At 41.7% G+C, this 22,681-nt stretch overlaps 2 protein-coding genes across 3 annotated transcripts in view; one reads left to right on the plus strand and one right to left on the minus strand.

The window, feature by feature from the left end:
• LOC143735697 (uncharacterized) overlaps positions 1-22,578 on the minus strand; it is a 33,351-nt gene extending 10,773 nt beyond the window's left edge. Inside the window, exons 1-6 of one of the 2 annotated variants that reach the window (XM_077225861.1) lie at positions 22,513-22,566; positions 18,420-18,455; positions 6,024-6,755; positions 5,783-5,889; positions 4,073-4,732; positions 183-815 (exon numbers count right to left, since the gene is read on the minus strand). In XM_077225861.1, coding sequence (XP_077081976.1) covers positions 183-815; positions 4,073-4,732; positions 5,783-5,876 — 1,387 coding nt within the window. In that variant the 5' untranslated portion in view covers positions 5,877-5,889; positions 6,024-6,755; positions 18,420-18,455; positions 22,513-22,566. Of the gene's footprint in view, positions 1-182; positions 816-4,072; positions 4,733-5,782; positions 5,890-6,023; positions 6,756-18,419; positions 18,459-22,512 lie in introns of both variants that reach the window. The other variant, XM_077225860.1, reaches the window with a different exon arrangement.
• LOC143735712 (uncharacterized) overlaps positions 1-22,681 on the plus strand; it is a 237,035-nt gene that overhangs the window by 20,218 nt on the left and 194,136 nt on the right. The gene's annotated exons all lie outside the window — the stretch shown is intronic.

A 22,681-nucleotide genomic window follows, 5' to 3' on the forward strand; every position in this document is an offset into this window, starting at 1 on the left:
TAAGTGAAGATTGTCAATCTTACAGGTCATCAGAGAATATTGTGTATAATTTATACTAAAGCATCATGTGCAAAATCATATAATTACCTCTGAACTCAGCATGTAATGTTTTTCTCACATATCTTTGTAAACTTTTGCAGCCATGAAAATGTGTTTAATCATGCAGATTTTCTGATCATTACCTTTTGACTGAAACCAAGTCTCTAATGAATGGATTCTCTTCTTCATTTCTTCAAATTTCAGCAGTTTTTCCATCTGTGCATCCAACAATGTCTCTGAGGAGAAACAAACGCCATTATTTGCCTCAACCATCTGCTCTAGTTTCTCCATTAACACGGACACTTGTGTGTCAGGGCCAATGAAATGATGTCGTCCTCCAAAACTCTCAATGACAGACTGTGTTTCTTCATTCAGTTCTGCTGTCTTTTCCTCTGAATTCTGGTATATGAGGATCATGATGTGTTTGTTGATTCTTGAGCTGAATATCTTCTGGATATTCTCCAATTCTGCTCTGTCTTCATTATTAAGTGGAGCATCAGGAATAGTGAGGATGAAAACATGAACTCCAGGATCAGAGAGAGACACACAGCGGAGAGTCTGACGCATCACTTCCTCCTCTGAGAGACGAGTGTTGAGCAGAGCTGGAAGCTCCACCAGAGACACCAGACGTCCATGAAGCTCCACGTCTCTCCTCACACACTCTGAGCTGAGCTCTGGTCTTCTGTCTCCCTGCTTCAGGATCAGGTTTGATATGAAGGATTTTAATCTTCCGTTACTCCCACACAGAACCAGATTCAGCTTCACACCCTCTGGAACTGTCAAAGGAATAAACAAGTTTAACAGTCTGGTTTTAACTTAAAACTAATGCTGCATTCACGTCATGTCAGAATAACTACAATCTGGCTACAAGAAGTGTTTACAAGCTGTGATTCTTGCTAAAGGGGCTGTTACTAATAAGGATGTAATGGTTCTCGGTAAAATATTAAACCGTATCGTTCTTCATCCGCGGTTCGACACGCACTTGCGCCGCGGTTGATCTCAAATCTGACGTCGCCTCTATAATATGCATTAGCGAAAAAAATGCCAAAAACAAAGGTCCCCTAATGTGTTTAAACTTATACGCTCTGCATGCATTTCACAATGGAGTAGATGTCCAATCAACTGTTAGGATGTAAATCTGTTGCTGACATCAGTTCCTCACGTATTGGTTTGTTGCAGTTCAGCAAGCCGTGACTACATCATATAAATATCCTGCACATTCTGGCTTCCCAATACGTTACAATAGTGATAGTTTTAAACTTTCTTCGATGCGAATGCCGTATGCTCTATCATCACCAGTCATTTACGCCGTCATCACCGGGTGTTAGCGCGTGAGTGCAGGAGAGACCTGAACAGCAAACGCTGCTTTCTGTGTTTAAACAGGCAAGATCAGACACAAAACAAAAACGAAAAAGCTGAACAGGGCTATACAATAAGCCCGGGACAGTTGATCAGGTGAACTGTTACCATCCCGATCAGGGCCGTTCTGCGGGATCATGAAAGTTTATCAAGTGTGTGTGGTTTTAATCCTTGCCAATTTACCATTCAAGCGCAAGAAGACACGAAAGAGAACTTGCGCCAGCTTTTTGAGATGTTCTGTGTGCGCACTCATCCGAAGCACGCACACTAACAGCGCGTGAGCACTGAATAAGTACTCTTTCAAGTCTTCTTGCGCTTGAACAGGCAAATTCGCACTAAATTTATGACCAAAACATGCCTGTCTTGCGAGTCTGTCATGCGAGTATCCTAGCAAACATAGTCGGTTATGTCTTAAGTGAACGTAAACAGTACAGAAGGACAACGCATGTGTACAGTTTCAGTATATTGGATCAGTGCATTATGTCTTAAAGTGACAGCAGCCTAATATTCCTGTTTTTAATGTTAATCAAAGTACTGTAAGACTGTATGAATCATGCCTTTGTGGTTCCTCCTGCTCACCACCAGAGGGTTCTGACTCTCTTTCCCTGGACTTTTCCCATTTCTTATAATCCCCGTACCACAGTGGTCACCAACCCGTCGATCGCGATGGCTAAAATGGCTGCAGTTTTTTTAAGGCCAGTTAGGACTGTCATAGAGCAGACTAACAACAAATAAATTTGCTTAAACAAAGAAGAAGAAACGACAGCTTGTATCAGAATTGGCCATAAAAAATCTATAGGTAGATCTTGCCTTTCATCAAGGCTGAGGTCAGGGATCTTGGGCTTGAATATGTTGGTGACCACTGCTGTATCTGGTACTGATTGCCTCCACACCTGTTCCCTATCTACCAGACTGTTTAAGGCATTCTCTGACACTCGTACTCTGTGAAGTCTTGTTTTGCCTGGCTGACATCACTGAGCGTTCTGTTGTTATTTTTGCCTGGCCTGTGTTTGACACGGGACTGTTTACCCTGTTTTTAGCCTTTGCTGTCTGCCTTTTGTTTCTGCTTCATTTACCTGGATATATCCTGTGATCGCTTGCCGCCTGCCCTGATCTTGTGCCTGTTGTGTGATCACATCTCTGTTTTGCCTTGGATTTTACTAATACTGATGATGAACCCCTGCCTGTCTGTATTACGGCTTTTACTATTAATAAAGCCCCAACTCTGCTGACTCATCATTACAAAGACCTAACTTTATTTATGCTATTTTTATGTTTTTATCTTTGTTCTGATATATGTATTAGTGCTCTTGCTTGTAGTTTGATTGTTTGTAATTATTTTCTTTTCTTTTTATTTGACAGTAATCCTTTTTTACCTGAGCATAGCACATACCGAACTGTACCGAAACGGTGACCCTAAAACCGTGATGCAAACCTAACCGTGAATAATCTGAAACTTAACACCCCTAGTTACTAAGTACTGACAATTGCAGGGTGCCCAAAGTTGCTTCGGGCCCTTTTTCTTTTCTTTTTCTTTCTTTCTTTCTTTTGTTATTTTAACACTGTAAATTATGGAAATAAAAAAAAGTAATCTTTAACTTTTGGAAATCAGATCATCTTTACCCTGCTATTGACAGGAAAAGATATTTTGCATGCTACTGTAAGTATTTTCACACTAACACAATTTCTGTTGCTTTGATTCAGTTGTCCAGCTCAGCACACTGAGTTTTGAATCTCAGTGGTATTAGTACAGTAGTAAGTCACTTAACAACTGAGGATAATACACTACATGATTTTCTATGGAATCTGTCAGCTCAAATCTGCAGACGGGCACTGAATTTCGGCCACTGGCATCGACTTGTCCAGAAAGTCTTCTTTCTTTTACTTTCTTTCTTTTACTTTCTTTCTTTCTTTCTTTCTTTCTTTCTTTTTCTTCCTTTCTTCCTTTCTTTTGTTATTTTAAAACGGTAAATTATGGATATAAAAACAAGAAATGTGTAATCTTTAACTTTTTGGAAATCAGGTCATCTTTTACCCTGCTATTGACAGGAACAGATATTTTGACATGGTGTGCCCAAACTTTTGCATGCTACTGTAAGTATTTGCACACTAACACAGTATTAGTGGTATACAGTAGTAAGCCATTTACTGTATCAACATGTATTAAAGTGATGGAAAACAAAAAGTACAGCTTAAGTAATATAGAGCTTTTAAGGGGCTCAAAGTGGGATGTTTGGGATCCCTGACATGTATCCCACGGACCTTACATATTTCTTTCTGAAGAAAAGACTGAAGGTAAAAAGAAAATGCAGGAGCTAAAACTGTCAGTAAATGTAGCAGAGCATCACAACCAGGGGAGTAAGTTACTTAAGGCTGGAATACACTACACGACATTTACAATCTGAACAGATTTTAAAACATTAGGCATCATACACTTGCCGACTTTGTAAATGGTTACATAGGAAAAACTGGGCATCATACACTAACAACTGAGGATAATACACTACATGATTTTCTATGAAATCTGTCGGCTCAAATCTGCAGACTTTCGGCAACCGTCAACTTGTCCAGAAAGTCGTGTAGTGAAACCTTCAGAGTCTGGTGTTGTGTAGGGATAATAGACTTTACCCAGTCAATAGTTGCAAAAGAGTCAACAACAAATGAATTCACTCACCCGGTGTCTTGATCTTCTCCTGTAACTCTGTGATTTGATTTTCTCTCACACTGAGTTTCTCCTCTAGTTCATCTCTGACTCTCTTCTCTGGAGCTCTCATATACATCTGAAGTGAATAGGGTTCAGTCTTCAGGCTATCTATACAATCCAGAATATTTAAGATCTGTCCAGAGTTTCTATCATCCTTTAACCCCATCACACTGTACCAACTCCCATAGAGACTCACGATGCTCTGAGATCCTGTGGATGCTACAAAATCTGACACACTTTTGTTAACAGTGAGTTCAGTAGTGAAAAGCACCATGAAGTGCTCATTAGAGTTAAATATTCTTTTAATCTTCTCCATTTCTGCTCTGTCTTCATTAGTCAGTGAATTGACAGGAGTCACGAGGACAAAAGCATGAACTCCAGGATCACAGAGAGACACACAGCGGAGAGTCTCCCGCATCACTTCTTCCTCTGAGAGACGAGTGAGCGCTGGAAGCTCTATTACCGTAATCTGCCGTCCATGAATCTTCTCCTCTTTCTTCACACAAACATTACTCATCTCTTTCTGAGGTTTACTCGGTTTCCCTCGAAGTATTCTAGACACTGAGATCTTGAGTGTTGTATTATATCCACACAACACAATGTTCAGCTTTGCTTTTCCAGAAGTAGTCACTGAAACAATATTTAGAGACAGAAGTCTCAGTTTAGCTTTGGTAACAAATGTACACTTCGTTAAACAACTACAAAAATATAATATTATATATAATATTACATTATATTGGAATAGTTCACCCAAAACTGACAATTCCATCATCATAAACCCATCTGGTGTAACAAACACGATTCACTTTTTTTCTATTTAACACAAAAGGAGCTTTTTAACAGAATGTCAAGGCTGTTTTTTTTACAATACAAAAGTGTAATGGTGTCTAATGTTCCTGCAAGTGTGATATTCAGTGTGTCAAGCCTAGCTCTGCCATATTCAGCTCAGCCGCGCCGTGCCTGTATTTCTCCCTACGGTGTGTGTACTGTATACAGGGCCGGCGACAAGAGGGGGAATTTGCTGGTCATGCTCCACCAAACCAGTTACTGTGCACCCCCCCTCCCTCCCTCCCGTGAAAGTTAAAGCGCAAAGCAAGCATTTGAAAGCGTTTACAAACGCGTGAGATACACACACCCTGATTGATGCTCCCTGGCGTCGGCTCTGGGTGTTTAGTAGTTTTTGTTCATTTTCCTGTTTTGTTTGACATTTAATAAAAGCCCTACTCATCCATCAACACCGACACTATGATGTTGAATGTGGTGTACTTCTGGCTATATACAAACAATGTTCATTTTGGGGTGAACAGTGACGGTCTAACAACAGTAACAGTATTACTCAAACTGTGTCTGAAAAATTCTTTCTGTCAATGTCTGATACTCTATTCAAAATATATATTTTTTATTTACAAATAAATAAGAAGCATTTAAGCCTAAACAAAGCAGATCAGATTTTTTCCCTGTCTCTACGACACTGTAACTTTCAACTCTTTCCCCGCCAGCATTTACTAAAAATGTTTCCAGACCGGCACCAGCATTTTTGATCATTTTCACAAAACTTTCATGGCCCCCAGAATTTTATCTGAATGTGCAATATATCAAAAGAAAGAACCGGGCCTCTGCTTTTAAACAATACAAAAAAAAAAAAGTTGAGAAAATCACGTTTTGTCAAAAAATACACACATGCATAATCAATGCTTCTGCTGCTGGTTTCTGCTGGTTTCTGCTGCTTCGCCTGTTTCTTGATTTGGAGATTCAGTTCTCTTTCTAAAGACATGTAATAGCGCCCCCTATCGTATAACAGTGAAAACATGGAAAGTCGTAAAATTCCATCAATGGCAGGGAAAAAGTTAAAGGACAAAAGAAATAAGTTCATGAGCATATTCTTAGAGGTATTATCCTGAAAAAAATACATTTGACAAACCTCCTTCATCACTTGCTGTTTTTGAATTCTGTTTGAGTTTTCCATCCTCCTTTTTCCCATCTCCTCTGAATGAACCCCCAGATCTCCTCGAATCTCCATCCGCTGATGATCCTCCATCTTCATCAATGTTGCAGACGAGAAATTCTTCATGTTCTTCCTTGAGCATCTCCTCTATCCTTCTGATCATCTCAGTGCGCCATCCTGCGTTTCTTGCATCAAACTGAAGATGTCCTCCTCCACATTCCTTTGTTAAATTAGTAATAATGTTATTTGTCATAGGAGCCCATTTGATGTTGGAGCCTATAGTGGTATTCCATAGCCTAGAAGTGATTATTGATGTGTGTGTCTCTTCATCAGTAGTCAGCACTATAGTGTGTTTAATGGCCTTCACACTGAAGAGGTTCAGCACAGTTTTCACTCTTCTCATGTCCTCATCACTGAAGTCATTATTCTGCAGGACTAGTAAGATCACATGAGGTCCTGGATCAGACAGAGACACACACTCTCTCACTCCCTGTGTGATCTGATAATGTGAGAGATGTGGCTGGAGAAGGCGAGCAGTGTTGATGACTGTGATGTGTCTCTTCTCCACCGTTGCACTGCTGATCTCACTGTGCTGCTGTACGTATGAAGGAGCTTCACTGTGAAACGCTGTAGTTCCCAGTATGATGTTTCCCACTCGGCTGTTTTCTGATACATTCTTTCCCAGCAGAACAATCCTCAGATCACTCACTGAAAAAGACACACACACACATGTTGGGTTTTCATGTTATATGGGGACTTTCAATAGACATAATGATTTTTATACTGTACAAACTGTATATTCTGTCCCCTTAAACTAACCCAACCCCTAAACCTGCCCACCACACACACACACACACACACACACACACACACACACACACACACACAGACACACACACACACACAGGCTTGCTACAGTAGTCGGTGTTAACAGTTAGGCCTACATCATGTGCCCACAGTGGCATCGCCCCCCACCGTCGTTTTAATTTTTTATAGTTATAACAATCCTTTAGTTCAGTTAGAGAACAGACACTACATTAAAACACAGAATGTGTCTGCTCAATAAAGCGTGAGCTGAAGGAGAGTCGCAGCACAGATCAGCAGCAGATCAGAGTCAGATCTCATTCATCACGAGAGTGAGGAGCCGACTGACGAGACGATGGCGGAAGATTTGGTTTCAACGCGAAATGTAAACGCGCTTATTTGGCAATATTTTGGATTTAAACACAATGGTAATAAGGAGCCTGCAAATGCTTACTTGTTTTTTTTTACAAATTTATTTATTCACTTTGGTACTATTTTCACAGTTAGGTGTGCATTTTAAAAACCCTTAGTACAAAAATCCAAACTGATCACACCTGTAACTTGGGATTCACCGATTGACCGGCAATAAATCGGATCCGTTTTTTTTTCGGCCGATTTTTCCGTAAGTGCGCCCGCGTGCACAGACTACTTTGGAATCATTCGCGAAAATTTCATTTGTGTGGAAGCATTGTACTGGAAATGCAGAGATACCTGTCTGAGGCACAGATACCATGAAGTGAACAGCCGCTTTCCTGCGCTCGCTGAAGTTGTGCAAGAACCTGTCCGCGCCCTGCACTAAGAACGTTTGCTGCCGATACAGTAAATGTTCTCACTGTGCTATATCACTGAATCTATACTGTACTTGACCTTCAAGTAGAAAGTATACTTTTTTTACATGTACGCAAGTGTACACACACAGTCGAACACACAGCTTTGCAAAGTATACTTCATCTGACTCGTATGCGTACACAGGCGTTCGACGTCTCTCGCCAAGATTTACAACCCAAAGTTAATATTATAATATTATATTATATATTATATTATCATAACTATTTAAGTATTAATATTTAATATTTAAAGTATTTTTTCATGCTAAAGTTGTACAAAAAATGGTACTTTCTAACCTCTTAGAAGTATACTTTGGCCTTTATAAGGGTGAGTTACATGTAATCAAATGGCATACTGTAAAATACTGTATTTGATGCCGTCGGTCTCCCTTCTTCTGATGCATGTCTGGCTCTGTTTACAGCTGGTATTAAGATGTGTTCTGGTCGATCGGATCACAAGTAGAAGAGGGAGACACTTTCATGTTTTTTAATCTGTCTGTTTGTCCAGTTTCAACCACTTCTGTCCTGATTTCTTAAAGGGGGGGGGGGGGGGGGTTGGGTCTATTGATGGGTAAAATCTATGGGCTTTTTCAGATCTTTCGATCCAATAGACAAAAGAAGCTTGTGCAATAATGAATGTGTTCAGAGACGACAGAAAAACATACAGAGAGCAGCAGCTTTTAGCAGCTAACAAAACGTGAAAAACATTTAAACGTGAAGACAGTGATATTAAAAGACCAAACTCTGTACACACCTAATATAGCATACTATGTAGAGATAAAAAGAAGCCTAGAATATGGACATAACTGTGAAATTTCACATTAAGCATTTTCTTTATTTTTATAATGGGTTTCTATTAGAGGAAAAGGGTTAATGTAAAATTTCAAGCATTGCGTTCATATTCTGGGCTCATCTTCTTTTTTGCATATATGGTTTATTAATAAGGTGTGTACAGAGTTTGGTCTTTTAATACCACTGTCTTCTTACCTTAAAACTAAGGCTGTTTCTCAATATGCGTTCTTGTCTGTACTTGTGTTCTTGTGGACTTGTGAAACGTCATCAGTCGCTGCCCAAGTACTGTCTCAATACACAAGTTTGCATTTTGGCAAGAACGGTTAAAAATCCCGGAAGTGTTCTTGACACGCCCATTTTACCGAGGATGCATCGGTTGGTAACTTGTGTGAACTTGATGGCAGAAATATCCCAGCATTCATTTCGGCATTCAAGGAAGAAGCGGGGAGCAGAAAGGCAGAACAACAGTAAGTCGTTTTTCTACAATTTCGTATGCTATTTCATCACTAAATTCACTTCTGAGAACATTTGATGCGAGAAATCTACTGTGTAGATTTCAAATATTGCAATTTTTACGAAAATTTATGGCGAATCGAAAATATGCTCAAACATTTTCGGTAGTGAAGAATCTCCATAAGCGCACGCGGGTGTAGAAAGCGAGCCAACCGGGCAGTCATGCTAAAAACCTGGCTGTTATCATCAATAATTCTTGTTATGTTTGGGTACTGATGACGGCGCTGTGCGGGGGTATTGCGCAATACCAGCAAGAACACATCGCCTCAAACTGTCAGCAGCGTTCTGTGTGCTCGTCACCTTGTAAGTTCATTCTTCCAAGAACAACTAGCAAGAGCGTTCTCCCCAAGAACACAAGTCCGTTCTTTGCATTCTTGGTTTTGAGAAACGGCCTAAGTGTTTTTTACGTTCAGTGTTTTAGAAGATCCCATTACGATGCCATTGTCTGTTTTAGCAGCTACTGCCATCTAGTGGTAGCAGGTTTTCTCAGTCAGCTGTGTGTGGATCATGGCTAAACCGGCAGAATGAGTGTCAAAACCCAGATGAACAAATAGGATCGACTCAGTCAATGAATGAATGTGTGTCACCTGATCCACAAACGCACATCTTCTTTGTTGCATGCGCAAATTATGATACACTAATACAAAAGAAAACATTTGTATTCACAGAAATGTGTATAATTTGTCTCTATTTGTACAAATTGCTGCACATTGATTTAATTCTGAATTTTGCGCACGCAAGTTGAAAGGCATTTGGTTGTGGATTGTAAAACATATCTGCAACATTTAAGTTCATGGATAATTGTGCATGCATGTGTAAATCATTTTGAGACTAAATTCATCCCATACAAGACCTGCCAAACGCTTTGAGTGTGTGTTAGAAATCAGGAATGGAGAGAGAACATTGTGCTTCATTTCTCATCTTCAGACCAAACCTGGGTCTCCAGCTGATAAAGTCTCAATCCCGTCTGGATAGAGCGCTTCCCATAATGTTCAGCATTAGATCAGTAGACGGATCGAGAGTAGACAGTCTTTTGTGTGTGTTTGAACACATTCAACCACATGAGTGTCTACACTACGAAAGCAATCCAGTCGAATGTGTTTTCAACTACCTCTGGAAGTGCTCAAAAGTGGACAAGCTCAAAGCGTTTTAGACGCGTTTACACCAGTGTTTAGCACTAGCTGCGTTTACATGGACCCTTATAATCTTCTGACTGAAAAGTCTTCATGTAAATACCTTAATCGATCTGATTGAGCTCGATCCGATTGAAATTTCGATCGGATTGAAGGGGGGGGGGGGTATTCCTTTTCTAATCCGATCGAGAGAACATGTAAACACTTGATTGGATTGAAAACCGAAACTGAAAGGACTGCACATGTGCAATGACGTTGAAATAGCGAAATGATGTATGACTGAACGAGCTGTTGTTCCTGTTGAATAAAGTGTTGTATAAATGAGTATAAATGAGTGTCCCGTTATTCTAAAACTCTCATTTCTCAGTGTGTGTGAAGTGGAGCAGGACGACGGCCCACCAGTGCTGGTTTCAGACTCTCATCCACAGAGACTGGTTTTGTGCGCGGGGTTCTCTTACGAGAGGTTCTCTCGTATTGCGTAAGTTTAGCTTACGCTACGGGAAAGATTCATCTTCTCGAGATACTGAAGCCAAAAAATTATCCTTAATTTTGTATTCCTTGTCAACGCAGTGCAGCAGCTAGCAGACCTAGAGCAGGCCATCTCGCGTGCTCATTGGCTGCCCTGCGGGCAACTGCTGCAGCCTACCAGTGAGCCCGGCGTGACGTCACGCCCAATGAAGGGCGCCCGCGCCTTCATAGCGTCACAGCCCGCCAGAATGGGCGTGGCTTAGCGTATAACACTAGGGGCTGTAGGCTGAATTCCCTGATTTTCGTCTCTTCAGCAAGCTCTTCGCATCGCTGGATCTGAGAGAAGCCACTGCCGCCGTCGAACAGCGGACAGCCAGCTTAGGAGAGCGCTGAGGAAGCCGGCCGTCTTCGCCACCTTCAGCCATCCGTGCGAGCTACGCTATCCGGCGACGTATCCTTTACCTTGCTAAAACCTATTCTAAAACCTATTCTAAAAGAGCAGCGAGTGTCTTTTTTAAGACGCCTCGCACTTCCGGCTGTGAAGCGCTTCCGCTGTCGACCCTGCGGGCTCGACTCGAAGCCTCGAAACACCCCCCGCCTCTCCTCACCGACGCGCAGCTGCCGCTCACGAGCCTCACTGCCGTCGCATCTGAGAATGAGGCCGAGGGACACGTACGAGCACGCGGCTAGCTCTCTTTACGTTACAAGAGAGCTACCCCGCCCTCGTGTCCCCGTTCGCGCGTCATGCAGAGCCCTCTCGAGCTCTCTGCATGACCCGGACGGGCATCATCTGTGTTACATGTAGGTCCCGTGCCCACTACTCGTGCGCGCGCCCTCGTACAAACACTGTTCCAGTTCTGCTCGACCACCGAGCACGCGGCTAGCTCTCTTTACGTTACAAGAGAGCTACCCCGCCCTCGCGTCCCCGTTCGCGCGTCATGCAGAGCCCTCTCGAGCTCTCTGCATGACCCGGACGGGCTTGCGCTCCGCCGTCGAAATGTCTCGCCATGTCAGTCCCCTTAGATAAGGCTACTGCAGTGGTGTATTTGGCATGGACGCGGCGCTCGCCCCCCTGAGAAGTCAGGGGCTGCGAATAATGAACTATCTGGACGATTGGCTGATATTGGCACAGTCAGAGACAGAACTGCTATCTCACAGAACAGTGCTTCTCAGTCATCTGGAAAGCTTGGGTCTCCCGATCAACTGGACCAAGAGCTCATTACTGCCCAGCCAGTCAATTTCCTTTTAGGAATAGCACTGGACTCGGTGACCATGACGGCTCGTTTATCGACACAGCGCGCGCGCCGTGTTCGCCACCTAGCCGCATCTTTCCAGAAGGGCAGCTTTCTCCCTTTGAAAACATTTCAAAGGATGTTGGGCTGTATGGCATCAGCTGCAGCGGTGCTCCAGCTGGGCCTACTGCGCATGCGCCCGCTCCAACGCTGGTTGAATGCTCGCGTGTCCCGCCGGGTGTCTGGCGGCCAGAAAATCAGAGTGACTCAGGCCTGCATAGCAGCTCTGCAGCCCTGGTTAGTGGCCGACTGGTACCAGCAGGGAGTAATGATGGGAACCATCTCTTATCGTAAAGTCATCTCGTCAGACGCGTCCAACTCGGGTTGGGGCGCACTGCTCGAGGGCAGACCGGCCTTTGGCCAGTGGTCAGACCAGGAGAAGGGTTTTCACATAAACTGTCTGGAAATGATAGCGGTCGAGAACGCGCTGAAGTGCTTCCTCCCGTTCATACAGGACCAGCATGTTCTTGTCCGCTCAGACAACATGTCTGTGGTATCCTATGTAAACCGTCAGGGCGGTGTCAGATCCAGAAATCTCTGCAATCTGACGGAACGCCTCCTTATTTGGTCTCCGATGCACCTGCGCTCGCTGAGGGCGGCGCATTGAACGACGGCCCAGACAAACTGTCCAGGGACAACGTTCCCCCAGGGGAATGATCCCTGCACGCCAAACGGTCCAGAAACTGTGGCGCCTATTCGGCAGAGCGGAAGTCGACCTATTTGTGTCAAAAGACAACGCTCAATGCCCGACGGTCTGTTCGAAGGATGAGGATGCGCTGGCCCAGGTTTGGCCCAGCCTCCCGCTATATGCTTTCCCTCCGGTCTATCTGTTGCCACAGGTGATCAAGGGAATCAGGGAAACGCGTCACTCGGTGCTCCTCATAGCCCCGCGTTGGGAGAATCAGATTTGGTTCCCGGAACTAGCAGGGCTGTCACATACAGCTCCGTGGCCGAATCCGGTGAGGGCAGATCTCCTCTCTCAGGCTCGCGGCACGATCTGGCATCCCAATCCAGAGCGCTGGTCTCTGCATTTATGGTTGATCAACGGGTACTCGTTGCCCTGCCAGAAGGAGTGATGAAAACGATCACGCAGTCTAGAGCCCCTTCCACGAGAAGGCTCTACGCGTCTAAATGGTCGGTGTTCTCTGGATGGTGCACCAACAGAGATCTGGAACCGCGGACATGCGGGGTGGCGCATCTGCTCACCTTCCTACAAGAGCTGTTGGATAAGGGAAGTTCCCCATCCACGCTCAATGTATACGTGGCGGCCGTGGCAGCGTTCGCAGAATCGACGCACGGCCAGTCATTGGTAAGACACGAGTTGGCCATCCGCTTCCTTAGAGGAGCTAGAAGGATGAATCCGCCGCGCCCCCCGTCGGTTCCCATGTGGGATCTTTCATTGGTCCTCGCGGCCCTGAAAGCTTTTCCATTTGAACCACTAGACACCGTGGGGTTGAAATATCTATCACTGAAAACCGTCTTTCTGACTGCACTGTCGTCAGTAAAACGTGTAGGGGACCTTCATGTGCTGTCTGTCAGCGCGTCGTGTCTTGAGTTCGGACCGAATGACTCTAAAGTCATCCTCAGACCTAGACATGGCTATGTCCCTAAAGTGATGGGCACTCCATTCAGAGCGCAAGTTATTTCGTTGTCAGCTCTCCCAGCATCTGACAGCGAAGGTGATGTGAATCTCCTCTGCCCTGTCAGAGCGCTGAGGTTTTACATTACGCGCTCCGCCTCCTTCAGGCGTTCGGAACAGCTTTTTGTTTTGTTGGTGGGCGCACCAAGGGTCTCGCCTCCTCGAAACAGAGCCTGTCCAGATGGATAGTAGACGCTATAGCGGCCGCTTACGCGTCAAAAGGTCTGCAATGCCCTCTGGGCATCAGGGCTCATTCCACGAGAGGCGTGGCCTCTTCGTGGGCATGGTCCAGTGGAATTTCTATCCATGACATATGTGTAGCGGCGGGCTGGAGCTCCCCGTCTACCTTTGTCAGGTTTTGTAACCTAGAAATTCCTGCCTTGCAGGCTAAACTGTTGTCAGTCTGAAGGAGAGGTGTATTCTGCCCAGATCTCCTGCTCAGATCACTCTCACATGACTCAGCTCTCCTGGTTGAGCTGCACTAAGTAGGGTATGTGCCATGTGCCTATACAGACCGGCGCGCTGCTCTGTAGAACCTCTTGTAAGAGAACGATACTCGGTTACTAACGTAACCTCGGTTCTCTCTAGAGAGGGAACGAGTATTGCGTAACCGGCCGTGCTCGCGCCACGAGCGACTTCGCTTCAGTCGACGAAAACCAGGGAATTCAGCCTACAGCCCCTAGTGTTATACGCTAAGCCACGCCCATTCTGGCGGGCTGTGACGCTATGAAGGCGCGGGCGCCCTTCATTGGGCGTGACGTCACGCCGGGCTCACTGGTAGGCTGCAGCAGTTGCCCGCAGGGCAGCCAATGAGCACGCGAGATGGCCTGCTCTAGGTCTGCTAGCTGCTGCACTGCGTTGACAAGGAATACAAAATTAAGGATAATTTTTTGGCTTCAGTATCTCGAGAAGATGAATCTTTCCCGTAGCGTAAGCTAAACTTACGCAATACTCGTTCCCTCTCTAGAGAGAACCGAGGTTACGTTAGTAACCGAGTATCGTTTTACTGCGTGATGAATATAAGCAGGACGACACAACGGTTCATATGCTCATTATCTTTAAATCATGTCCAGAGACGGATAAATATTAAGTCTGCTGTTTAAAACAAAGAAAGAACCAATAGAAAGAACCAGAACAGAACCAACAGCGGCAGTATTCCTGCATGTCAGAAAATCTATTCCGATTTGAAGCTTGTGACATATAAACGCGCACATCATCCTGATTACTTTATTTATCGTTCATGTAAACACCGTGTTCGGATTCATCAATCAGATTGATTTCATTCCGATTGACCCAAAAGTTGTCCATGTAAACGTAGCTAAAGTCTACTTGTGATCCGATCGACCAAAACACTTCTAGATACCAGCTGTAAACACGGCCTCTGATTAATCTGATGTTTACAGTCATTGACTGTTTCGTCTCCTTGTACTCTATCTCTATGTTCACAAATTGCAAATCACACACACACACACCCACATAGCAAACAGACTTGGCCCAAATGTGGCCTCATCATGGCACTGTTGGCGTGTTGCCGGCACTGGCATGCATCATGTCAGCCAACTGTGGGCCATGTGTGGCAATGATGGCACTGCATGCATGACCGCAGACAACATTTGGGCCAATTGTGCATGGGAGGTGTGTGGCCCAGATCAGTGTAGCGATTATGGGCCATACTTTGTGTACTGGACAAATTATAAGTATTTAGGCCGCTACTATATATTCAAGGATTGTCCCCCCACCACCACAATTTTTCACGGGAGAAATAAAACAGTTTAAAGTGTTGTCCATGGATGGTGCAGTTATCAAAACTACGACAGAGATGTAATGATTTTAATAATTAATAACAATAATAATATGAATTGACTTATGAGTCAGTGAATAAAGCTATGTCCAGAAAAAATGATAAATAATTAATAAATATAGCATTTAGTTTACAGCAGTGTTCACAAAATTCAATAATCATTTAAATAATCCAAAATCCATTTGACCTGAACAAAATATACATTTCCCTAACATGACAATTGAGTTAATTTTTTTTTTAATTTATATTTTTTTTATGAATTTTTAATTAAAAAAACCTTAACTCACATACAAAATAGTCTTACAAACTCTTTAGTTTAAGCACCACTAAATCATGTTAAAACTTACTATATGTATATGTTTAAAAATATGTACAATTAACTGTGCAGTGAACTATTGTTTATTTTGGTGCGATCGCCAAGGTAACAGCAGCTTTCTGGTTGGTGGATGAGGTTCACGTGATGCGTCTGTAACCCAGATGGGTTTTGCCTTATTCTCCTTATATTCTCCTTATTCGCGGCTCCCTTTTTGTGTTCACGTTGTCGCGAGACTTCGTGAAGTATCGCGAGACTTGAGATGGAGTGTTGCGTCATTTCCTTTAAATACGGCCGCGCGCTGTTGTTTTGGTATGTGTGTGCGCGAGCTGTGTGTTGAGCTGCTGCAGATTGCCTCTACCGTTGCAAATGACTGCTGTTGAGTGACTTAATGATGTGGGAACTGGCCAGGTTCTGTGCATTGATGGCGAGCCACTAGGCCCAACCCTGATGCATCGGAGTGCATGCATCTCCCGGTGTGGTAGGAGGTGCTGCAGCTGCTGACTTTGCTACACCTGCTCACACACCCTCAGAGACATTTTCACACACCTTTGGACACTTTAGCCATCTATATATTGTTACTTATCTTATGAACTGTTCCATCCTGGACTCTTTGGACTCTGTCCGTCTTGCGGTTGTGTGTTGTGAACCTCAGCGGCTTCAAGCACCTTTTTATGATTGAGTGAATTCTGAAATTGTTGTATGCTCATCATTAATAACTTTGAACTGAATACCTCCTATGTGCACGTGTAAATATTGTAAATACTTGTTGTCTTATATGTAATACAATTCACTATTGCACTGCAGTCCTGACTCTTGTGTATCATTGAACTCTACCATTTCCTCCCTGAGCCAAACTAAGATCTTCTGATACTGGTCCACTAATTTATTTATATTTGCAGCACTTATATATGCTACACGTCGTTTGAAATTTCTCCCGCTGAAGGGTGTAGAAGACGTCTGTCAGACAACCCAACCGCTGCTCAGGTAAGTGAAGCTATTTTGTGCATGACCCTATTCTTTTTTACAGCCTATATTCAGTACAACCTAACATTACATGTAATACATACAGCAGATATGCAACCACATGGGTTCTCTTTTGCACTCATGCCGAAACAGATCAAGCGATGTGTTTACAGCTCTCTTATTTCTTTTTTATTTTTATTTAACCTTAACCTCGATTAAAAATCGACCGTGGCGGTTACGAAGGTTATTTTGGCAAGTTATGTAATGGCAATCTTTAAAAAATAGAAGAACATCTCTTTTTTGGAGCTTTTTTAAATACCTGAATTCAAACTCGTATGTCACCTTGTTCCTTGTTAAAATCTTATTTTATTTTGTTACCTAAATTTATTTACAGTAGGTGGATGAATATTTTTTATATGTATTTGTTAATTTAGTATTTTGTCTTTTAGCTGCTGTGAGGAAAAATCGTCTGACACATGCCACTGATGCTGATCAGGAGATAGAAGCAACAATACAAAGATGGCTTCAGCTTGCTCCTGATAGAGATGGAGGAAGGAGAGAGAGCGCTTGAGGAGAAAAGAGGGGCTGCAGAGCTGTACTTCACTTCCTGAGGACAGTCCTAAATAGCAGCACTTTCTCCCTCACACATACAAACATTCTTATGTGAAAATTTGTTCTAAGTATTTTTTTTTTAAATTTGATCTGTGTTTGTTGAGAGTAAAATTACATTATAATATGTTTAAATGTCAGTGCTAGATTCATTGATATATTAATTTAGTTAGAATTGAAAAAATGTTGTACATAGTTGGCTGTCCAGGCAACTAAAATAGTGTTCACAAATTCTAGCTTTTTTTTTTTTTTGGCTTGTGTATTACTACAATAAGTAAACTACTGTTTAAGACAGACCAGAACATTTTGAAATTAAATGCACTTCGAGGTGGTAATAAGATGTTAAGCTTTGAATGTACTAAAACAATAGAAAATAATAATACTTTATTATTGTCTTGAGCCTATTGTTAAATAAACTATTTTTGAGAATTGAATTTTCTTGTGCCTTATTTGTTCACATAGTTTGGGTAAGATTAGGCTGGGTTATGGCTCAGTTTTGGGGTTTCTGGTTAAAGGGTGGTGTCGATATGGTTAACTTATGGCTGAGAATTGGTACCAATAATAAAACCTGTTTTGGCCCAGTTCAGGGCCAGTTAAAGGTGACTAACTGGCTGAGATTCGGGCCAGTTATGGCCCATGTGTGACCCTTGTCTTTAATCCAGTTCTGGGCCACTTCAGGGCCGTCATTCTTTGCGGTACTTGGGCCGAGGGAAAAGTGATTGTGTGGCCCGGAGCTGGGCCAGAAAAAAATTGCTATGTGGGCACACACACACACACACACTCACACTCACTTTGAACATAGTGGAGGTTATAATCTGAGATAAATCACTTATCCGTATCGGAAATTGCTATATCTATAAAGATAACTATATTAGCGTCCACACCAGCGGACCATATTGTTCTGTTTACTCTAAGCGTGTGTTTGTCTGCCGCTTTAAAAGCTCAGCTCGTTCAGCAGGATTGATTCTGATTGGCTGACAATGTTTTTATCATTCATCAGCTGAATAATTGTTTCTCTTTGCCGTTATAGTTAAAGCTGTGGTGTGAACTCTGCTATTCTTTAATATTGAGAACAATTTTTAGAACTATATCTTTATCGTTATCGTCATTGGTGTGAACGGGCCTTTACCCATAATGTTTCATTAAAGGGACACATAGGCCTAAATGTTTCAAGTTGACATCTTAATATCACTGCCAGGGATTTAATTCACTTACTGTCAGGACGTTCAAAGTCTGGACTTCTTCTAACTGCTGCTGAAAATAAAAATAACACACACACACACACACACACACACACACACACACACACACACACACACACACACACACACACACACACAGAGAGAGAGAGAGAGAGAGAGAGAGAGAGAGGTCTTTAAACAATCAACAATTACACGATTAACACAATCATAGAAAAATGTATTATTTTATCACCAATTAAACGATAAAGAGTCATCTTCCCAAGCAAACCACTATTTACACACCATTTTTACATAAATTCAACCATGTTTCCTGTAGTTTAAAAAAAATATATATATATATATTCTACCCTATTCTTTATTCAACGAATGCTGTAAACAGACTATAACATTATACATCATAACGTGATCAAATCTTTAAAAAGTTCAGGAGCTTTTATCAATAATCAGGGGCTTAAGCCACCAAAGACTGACCAATAGCAGCTTACGAGAAAACAATACGTCTGTTTTTATCTTCTGAATCGGAACTATTCTGAGAAATGTCTGAAGTCCGCTGTCCTATGCTTCATATTAATAGCGCTCATTATCGATCTTGATAATGCTAATATAATCGCTATTTGCTAATGTCCGCTGCGCCCGGGCGTGGCTTAATTGACTTCTTACGTCACGAACCACCGCAAACATCCAGCAGGAAAATTCAACTGCAGAATCCACCGTTCAACCTGAAGAGGGCAGCACTCAGACGCTTTTACACCATATATTGTAGAATTAAAACACTTTATACCCAAATGTCAAAAAAGTTACTCGAATCAATGAACAGCATGAATAAAGCCCCATTCTTACCGATAATTTACTAAAAAAAGTTGTTTTAGGGTTTAGTTACCCTTTAAAAACAGCATTTTTTCATTTTATTTTTTCATTACATTTTATTTTCATGAAAGTGTCATTGAGAGTATAAATATTTAATATAACAGAGATAATAAAGTACTGCAGTCTCATTGCACAATGTTCTCTTTGGTCTTTGAAACGAGCCTCCGAAATGCAATATCTGTATGTATATTCACGAATCTGATCGCATTTTGTCCAGTAGTGAACTTTAATTATCGTGTGCTCAGGGAGAAGTGAAGACTATATGCATAATCACTGCAAGCTCCTCTATACATGGATTTCTCGGCGACGTCATCACTGCTTGCACACGCACCCCGCGGTCTTCGTACCGGAGTAAAGGGTTTCTGATGGCAGATACATTTTGAATGACGTACCCTGCCATGCATTTGCAGTTAGCCGTAAGGATGTAACCAAGGCCCTTATGGACATACACCCAGGCATCATAAGGCTTGGCTTTAATGCCTTGCCTTTGCCTAGGGAGCACATCTGACCTCAACACGCAAAAATCCGGTGCAGCATCAAAGTATTTGACGATCTGCACATGACCACATAGCACGTAGTTGTATGCATCAAGGGATTTGTACGCTCTTATCATTTCTCTTGTATACACACTTGGTGTCTGAATTAGACAATTATATATATATATCAGCATACAATTGCTGGCCACTTCTTGTCATCCACAATCCAAAGATCGTCAGGTATTGCGTAGGGATCCGGCAAGATCTCACCATTGCTGAGAGAGTAAGTTTTTTAATATAATCGCCACGGTCGGAGGTAGTACTTCCCACATAATCCATCGTCAAATCTTTGATTTACAGTAAAGTAACGTTATATGTGTGCAGTCATGATATGTTGCAGGTCGTAAAGTAGGGGGAGAGCGGGGCTGGTTGGGTCAAGGCTTGGTTGGCACACAGTTCAATTCTAGTAAACTATAGGACGCTGCCACAGAAAAATCTGACATCAAAATGACTGTCCTCTTGACCTGAACACACCCATTTACTAAAATCATCGATCTGTCACTAACTGTTGAGGTGAGGATAACTTTTCTATTTTACTGTGTTAAAACAAAAAAAACCTCCTCCCCACTAAAGACATTTTAGAACTATGATAGATAGAGATAATATAAAATGTAAGGATTTCAGTTGATATATATAGGATCAGCTATATTTTGATATGAAATTTAAAAGTCTTTGATGAGTGATGCTATGTGGCTAACATAATTTCAGTAAAGAGGTGTGTCCTAATGTGGGTGGGGTTGGTTGACACACTGATTTGGGGGTTGGTTGGCACATGTGTCATTATAGCCAATTGGTTATTTTATACAGTTTATACAGAATTATGTATTAATTTATGCATTTTACATATGTTAAAATATATATATATATATATATATATATATATATATATATATATATATATATATATATATATATATATATATATACTTTAGATTATAATAATACCATTATATGTTGTATATTTATAAATACAGGTGCTGGTCATATAATTAGAATATCATCAAAAAGTTGATTTATCTCAGTAATTCCATTCAAAAAGTGAAACTTGGATATTATATCCATTCATTACACACAGACTGATATATATTTCAAATGTTTATTTCATTTAATTGTGATGATTTAAACGGACAACTAATGAAAATACCAAATTCAGTATCTGGAAAATTAGAATATTATTTGAGACCAATACAAAAAAAAAAGGATTTTTAGAAATGTTGGCCAACTGAAAAGTATGAACATGAAAAGTATGAGCATGTACAGCACTCAACACTTAGTTGGGGCTCCTTTTGCCTGAATTACTGCAGCAATGCGGCGTGGCATGGAGTCGGTCAGTCTGTGGCACTGCTCAGGTGTTATGAGAGCCCAGGTTGCTCTGATAGTGGCCTTCAGCTCTTCTGCATTGTTGGGTCTGGTGTAGCCTACAGAACTAGACTGAGAGACCATTTAAAGGCCTTTGCAGGTGTTTTGAGTTAATTAGCTGATTAGAGTGTGGCACCAGGTGTCTTCAATATTGAACCTTTTACAATATTCTAATTTTCTGAGATACTATTTTTGGGGTTTTTGGTTTGGTTAAAAATGGGCAGAAATTCTGTTGAATGTTATTCTGCATCTGGTTTGAATTAAATGGTCAAGTTCTTTATATTTGTCACCTCATTCTTTGTAACTACAGCATCTGTGCCAACCAACCCCATTGCATGTGCCAACTAACCCCCATACTGGGACTGGTTGGCACAAGTGCACAACATCACTTTAATGATGAATAAAACATTTTTAGGAATCATTTGTGAACATTAAATGTATCTGTTGAGTAGCTGAGATCTTAACCTTTCAGCTGTTACTGGTTAGACTATTTTATAGCATGACTGAGAAATATGACAGAGAGTGAAAAGTGTGCCAACCAACCCCGCTCTCCCCCTAACGTAAACAAGGTTATCTTATATAACTTATATATAAGCAAATTAGGGCTCTATAGAGGCTATTACATTACTAACTTAGTCTAACATGATAATTCATACATGCATCACAGTATGTCCGGATATTCGTAAACAGTTGGACGTTTTACATAATGTTATATTAATATGAAACACAAACAAACAGATCCAACTCTGAAATTGCAGTTTATTATTGAGTCAATAAGAAATTACAAACAATGCGAAATCTACGTTAATTACAATGTTCTTTTACAGAACTCGGCATAACAGATAGCGGTTTTTTGCCCCCTGGATGCGCGCGCATCCGGTATCGTTTGTATACAAGAAACCCGTGTATCTGCGCTTTGTAGATTTATGGAGTAAAAAGTCTTGAATCCTTCATTTTTGGCGTATATTTGCATTATTTTATTATTACAAATCTGATCAATCACAATATTCTTTAAGATTGTGTTACGTTTGCGTCACTATAAGCTTACATTTAAATGTCTAGGTTTGGTTTTTAATTCGAATTTTAAAATGCAAAACTATAATAACATTGGCATAGTCATATATAACAGAACTGATGTGTTAAATTGTAGACTGTAGCCTTTTATATAAGTCGATTATTCTTCTTCCTGGTTTTAAATGCCACTTTTAAACAGACATAAGAGCGTGAAATAACTAAATGAAGTAAACCATTGTCTGCTGTTGGCTAATATTTAATAAACACTGCACAAATCATTGAGAAAACGTTGCTTCATAGACTATATTTATGCCTTAATTTGATTCTTACCTGAACTTGACGCCATTTCAACACCAGCACACTGAAGTCAAAACTGAAAGAAACACACTGAAAAACAAGAGCTCGTGTGTGACGCCTTTATTTATTAACCAGAAATGAAATGGCATCCGGAAGATGCACTTCCTTCTTTAACTCTGATGAATAGAAAAAGCATATACAA

This window comes from Siphateles boraxobius, unplaced genomic scaffold, assembly GCF_051911475.1.
Source record: "Siphateles boraxobius isolate OS27281-9 unplaced genomic scaffold, OSU_SipBor_1 13, whole genome shotgun sequence".
NCBI classification, from domain to species: domain Eukaryota; kingdom Metazoa; phylum Chordata; class Actinopteri; order Cypriniformes; family Leuciscidae; genus Siphateles; species Siphateles boraxobius.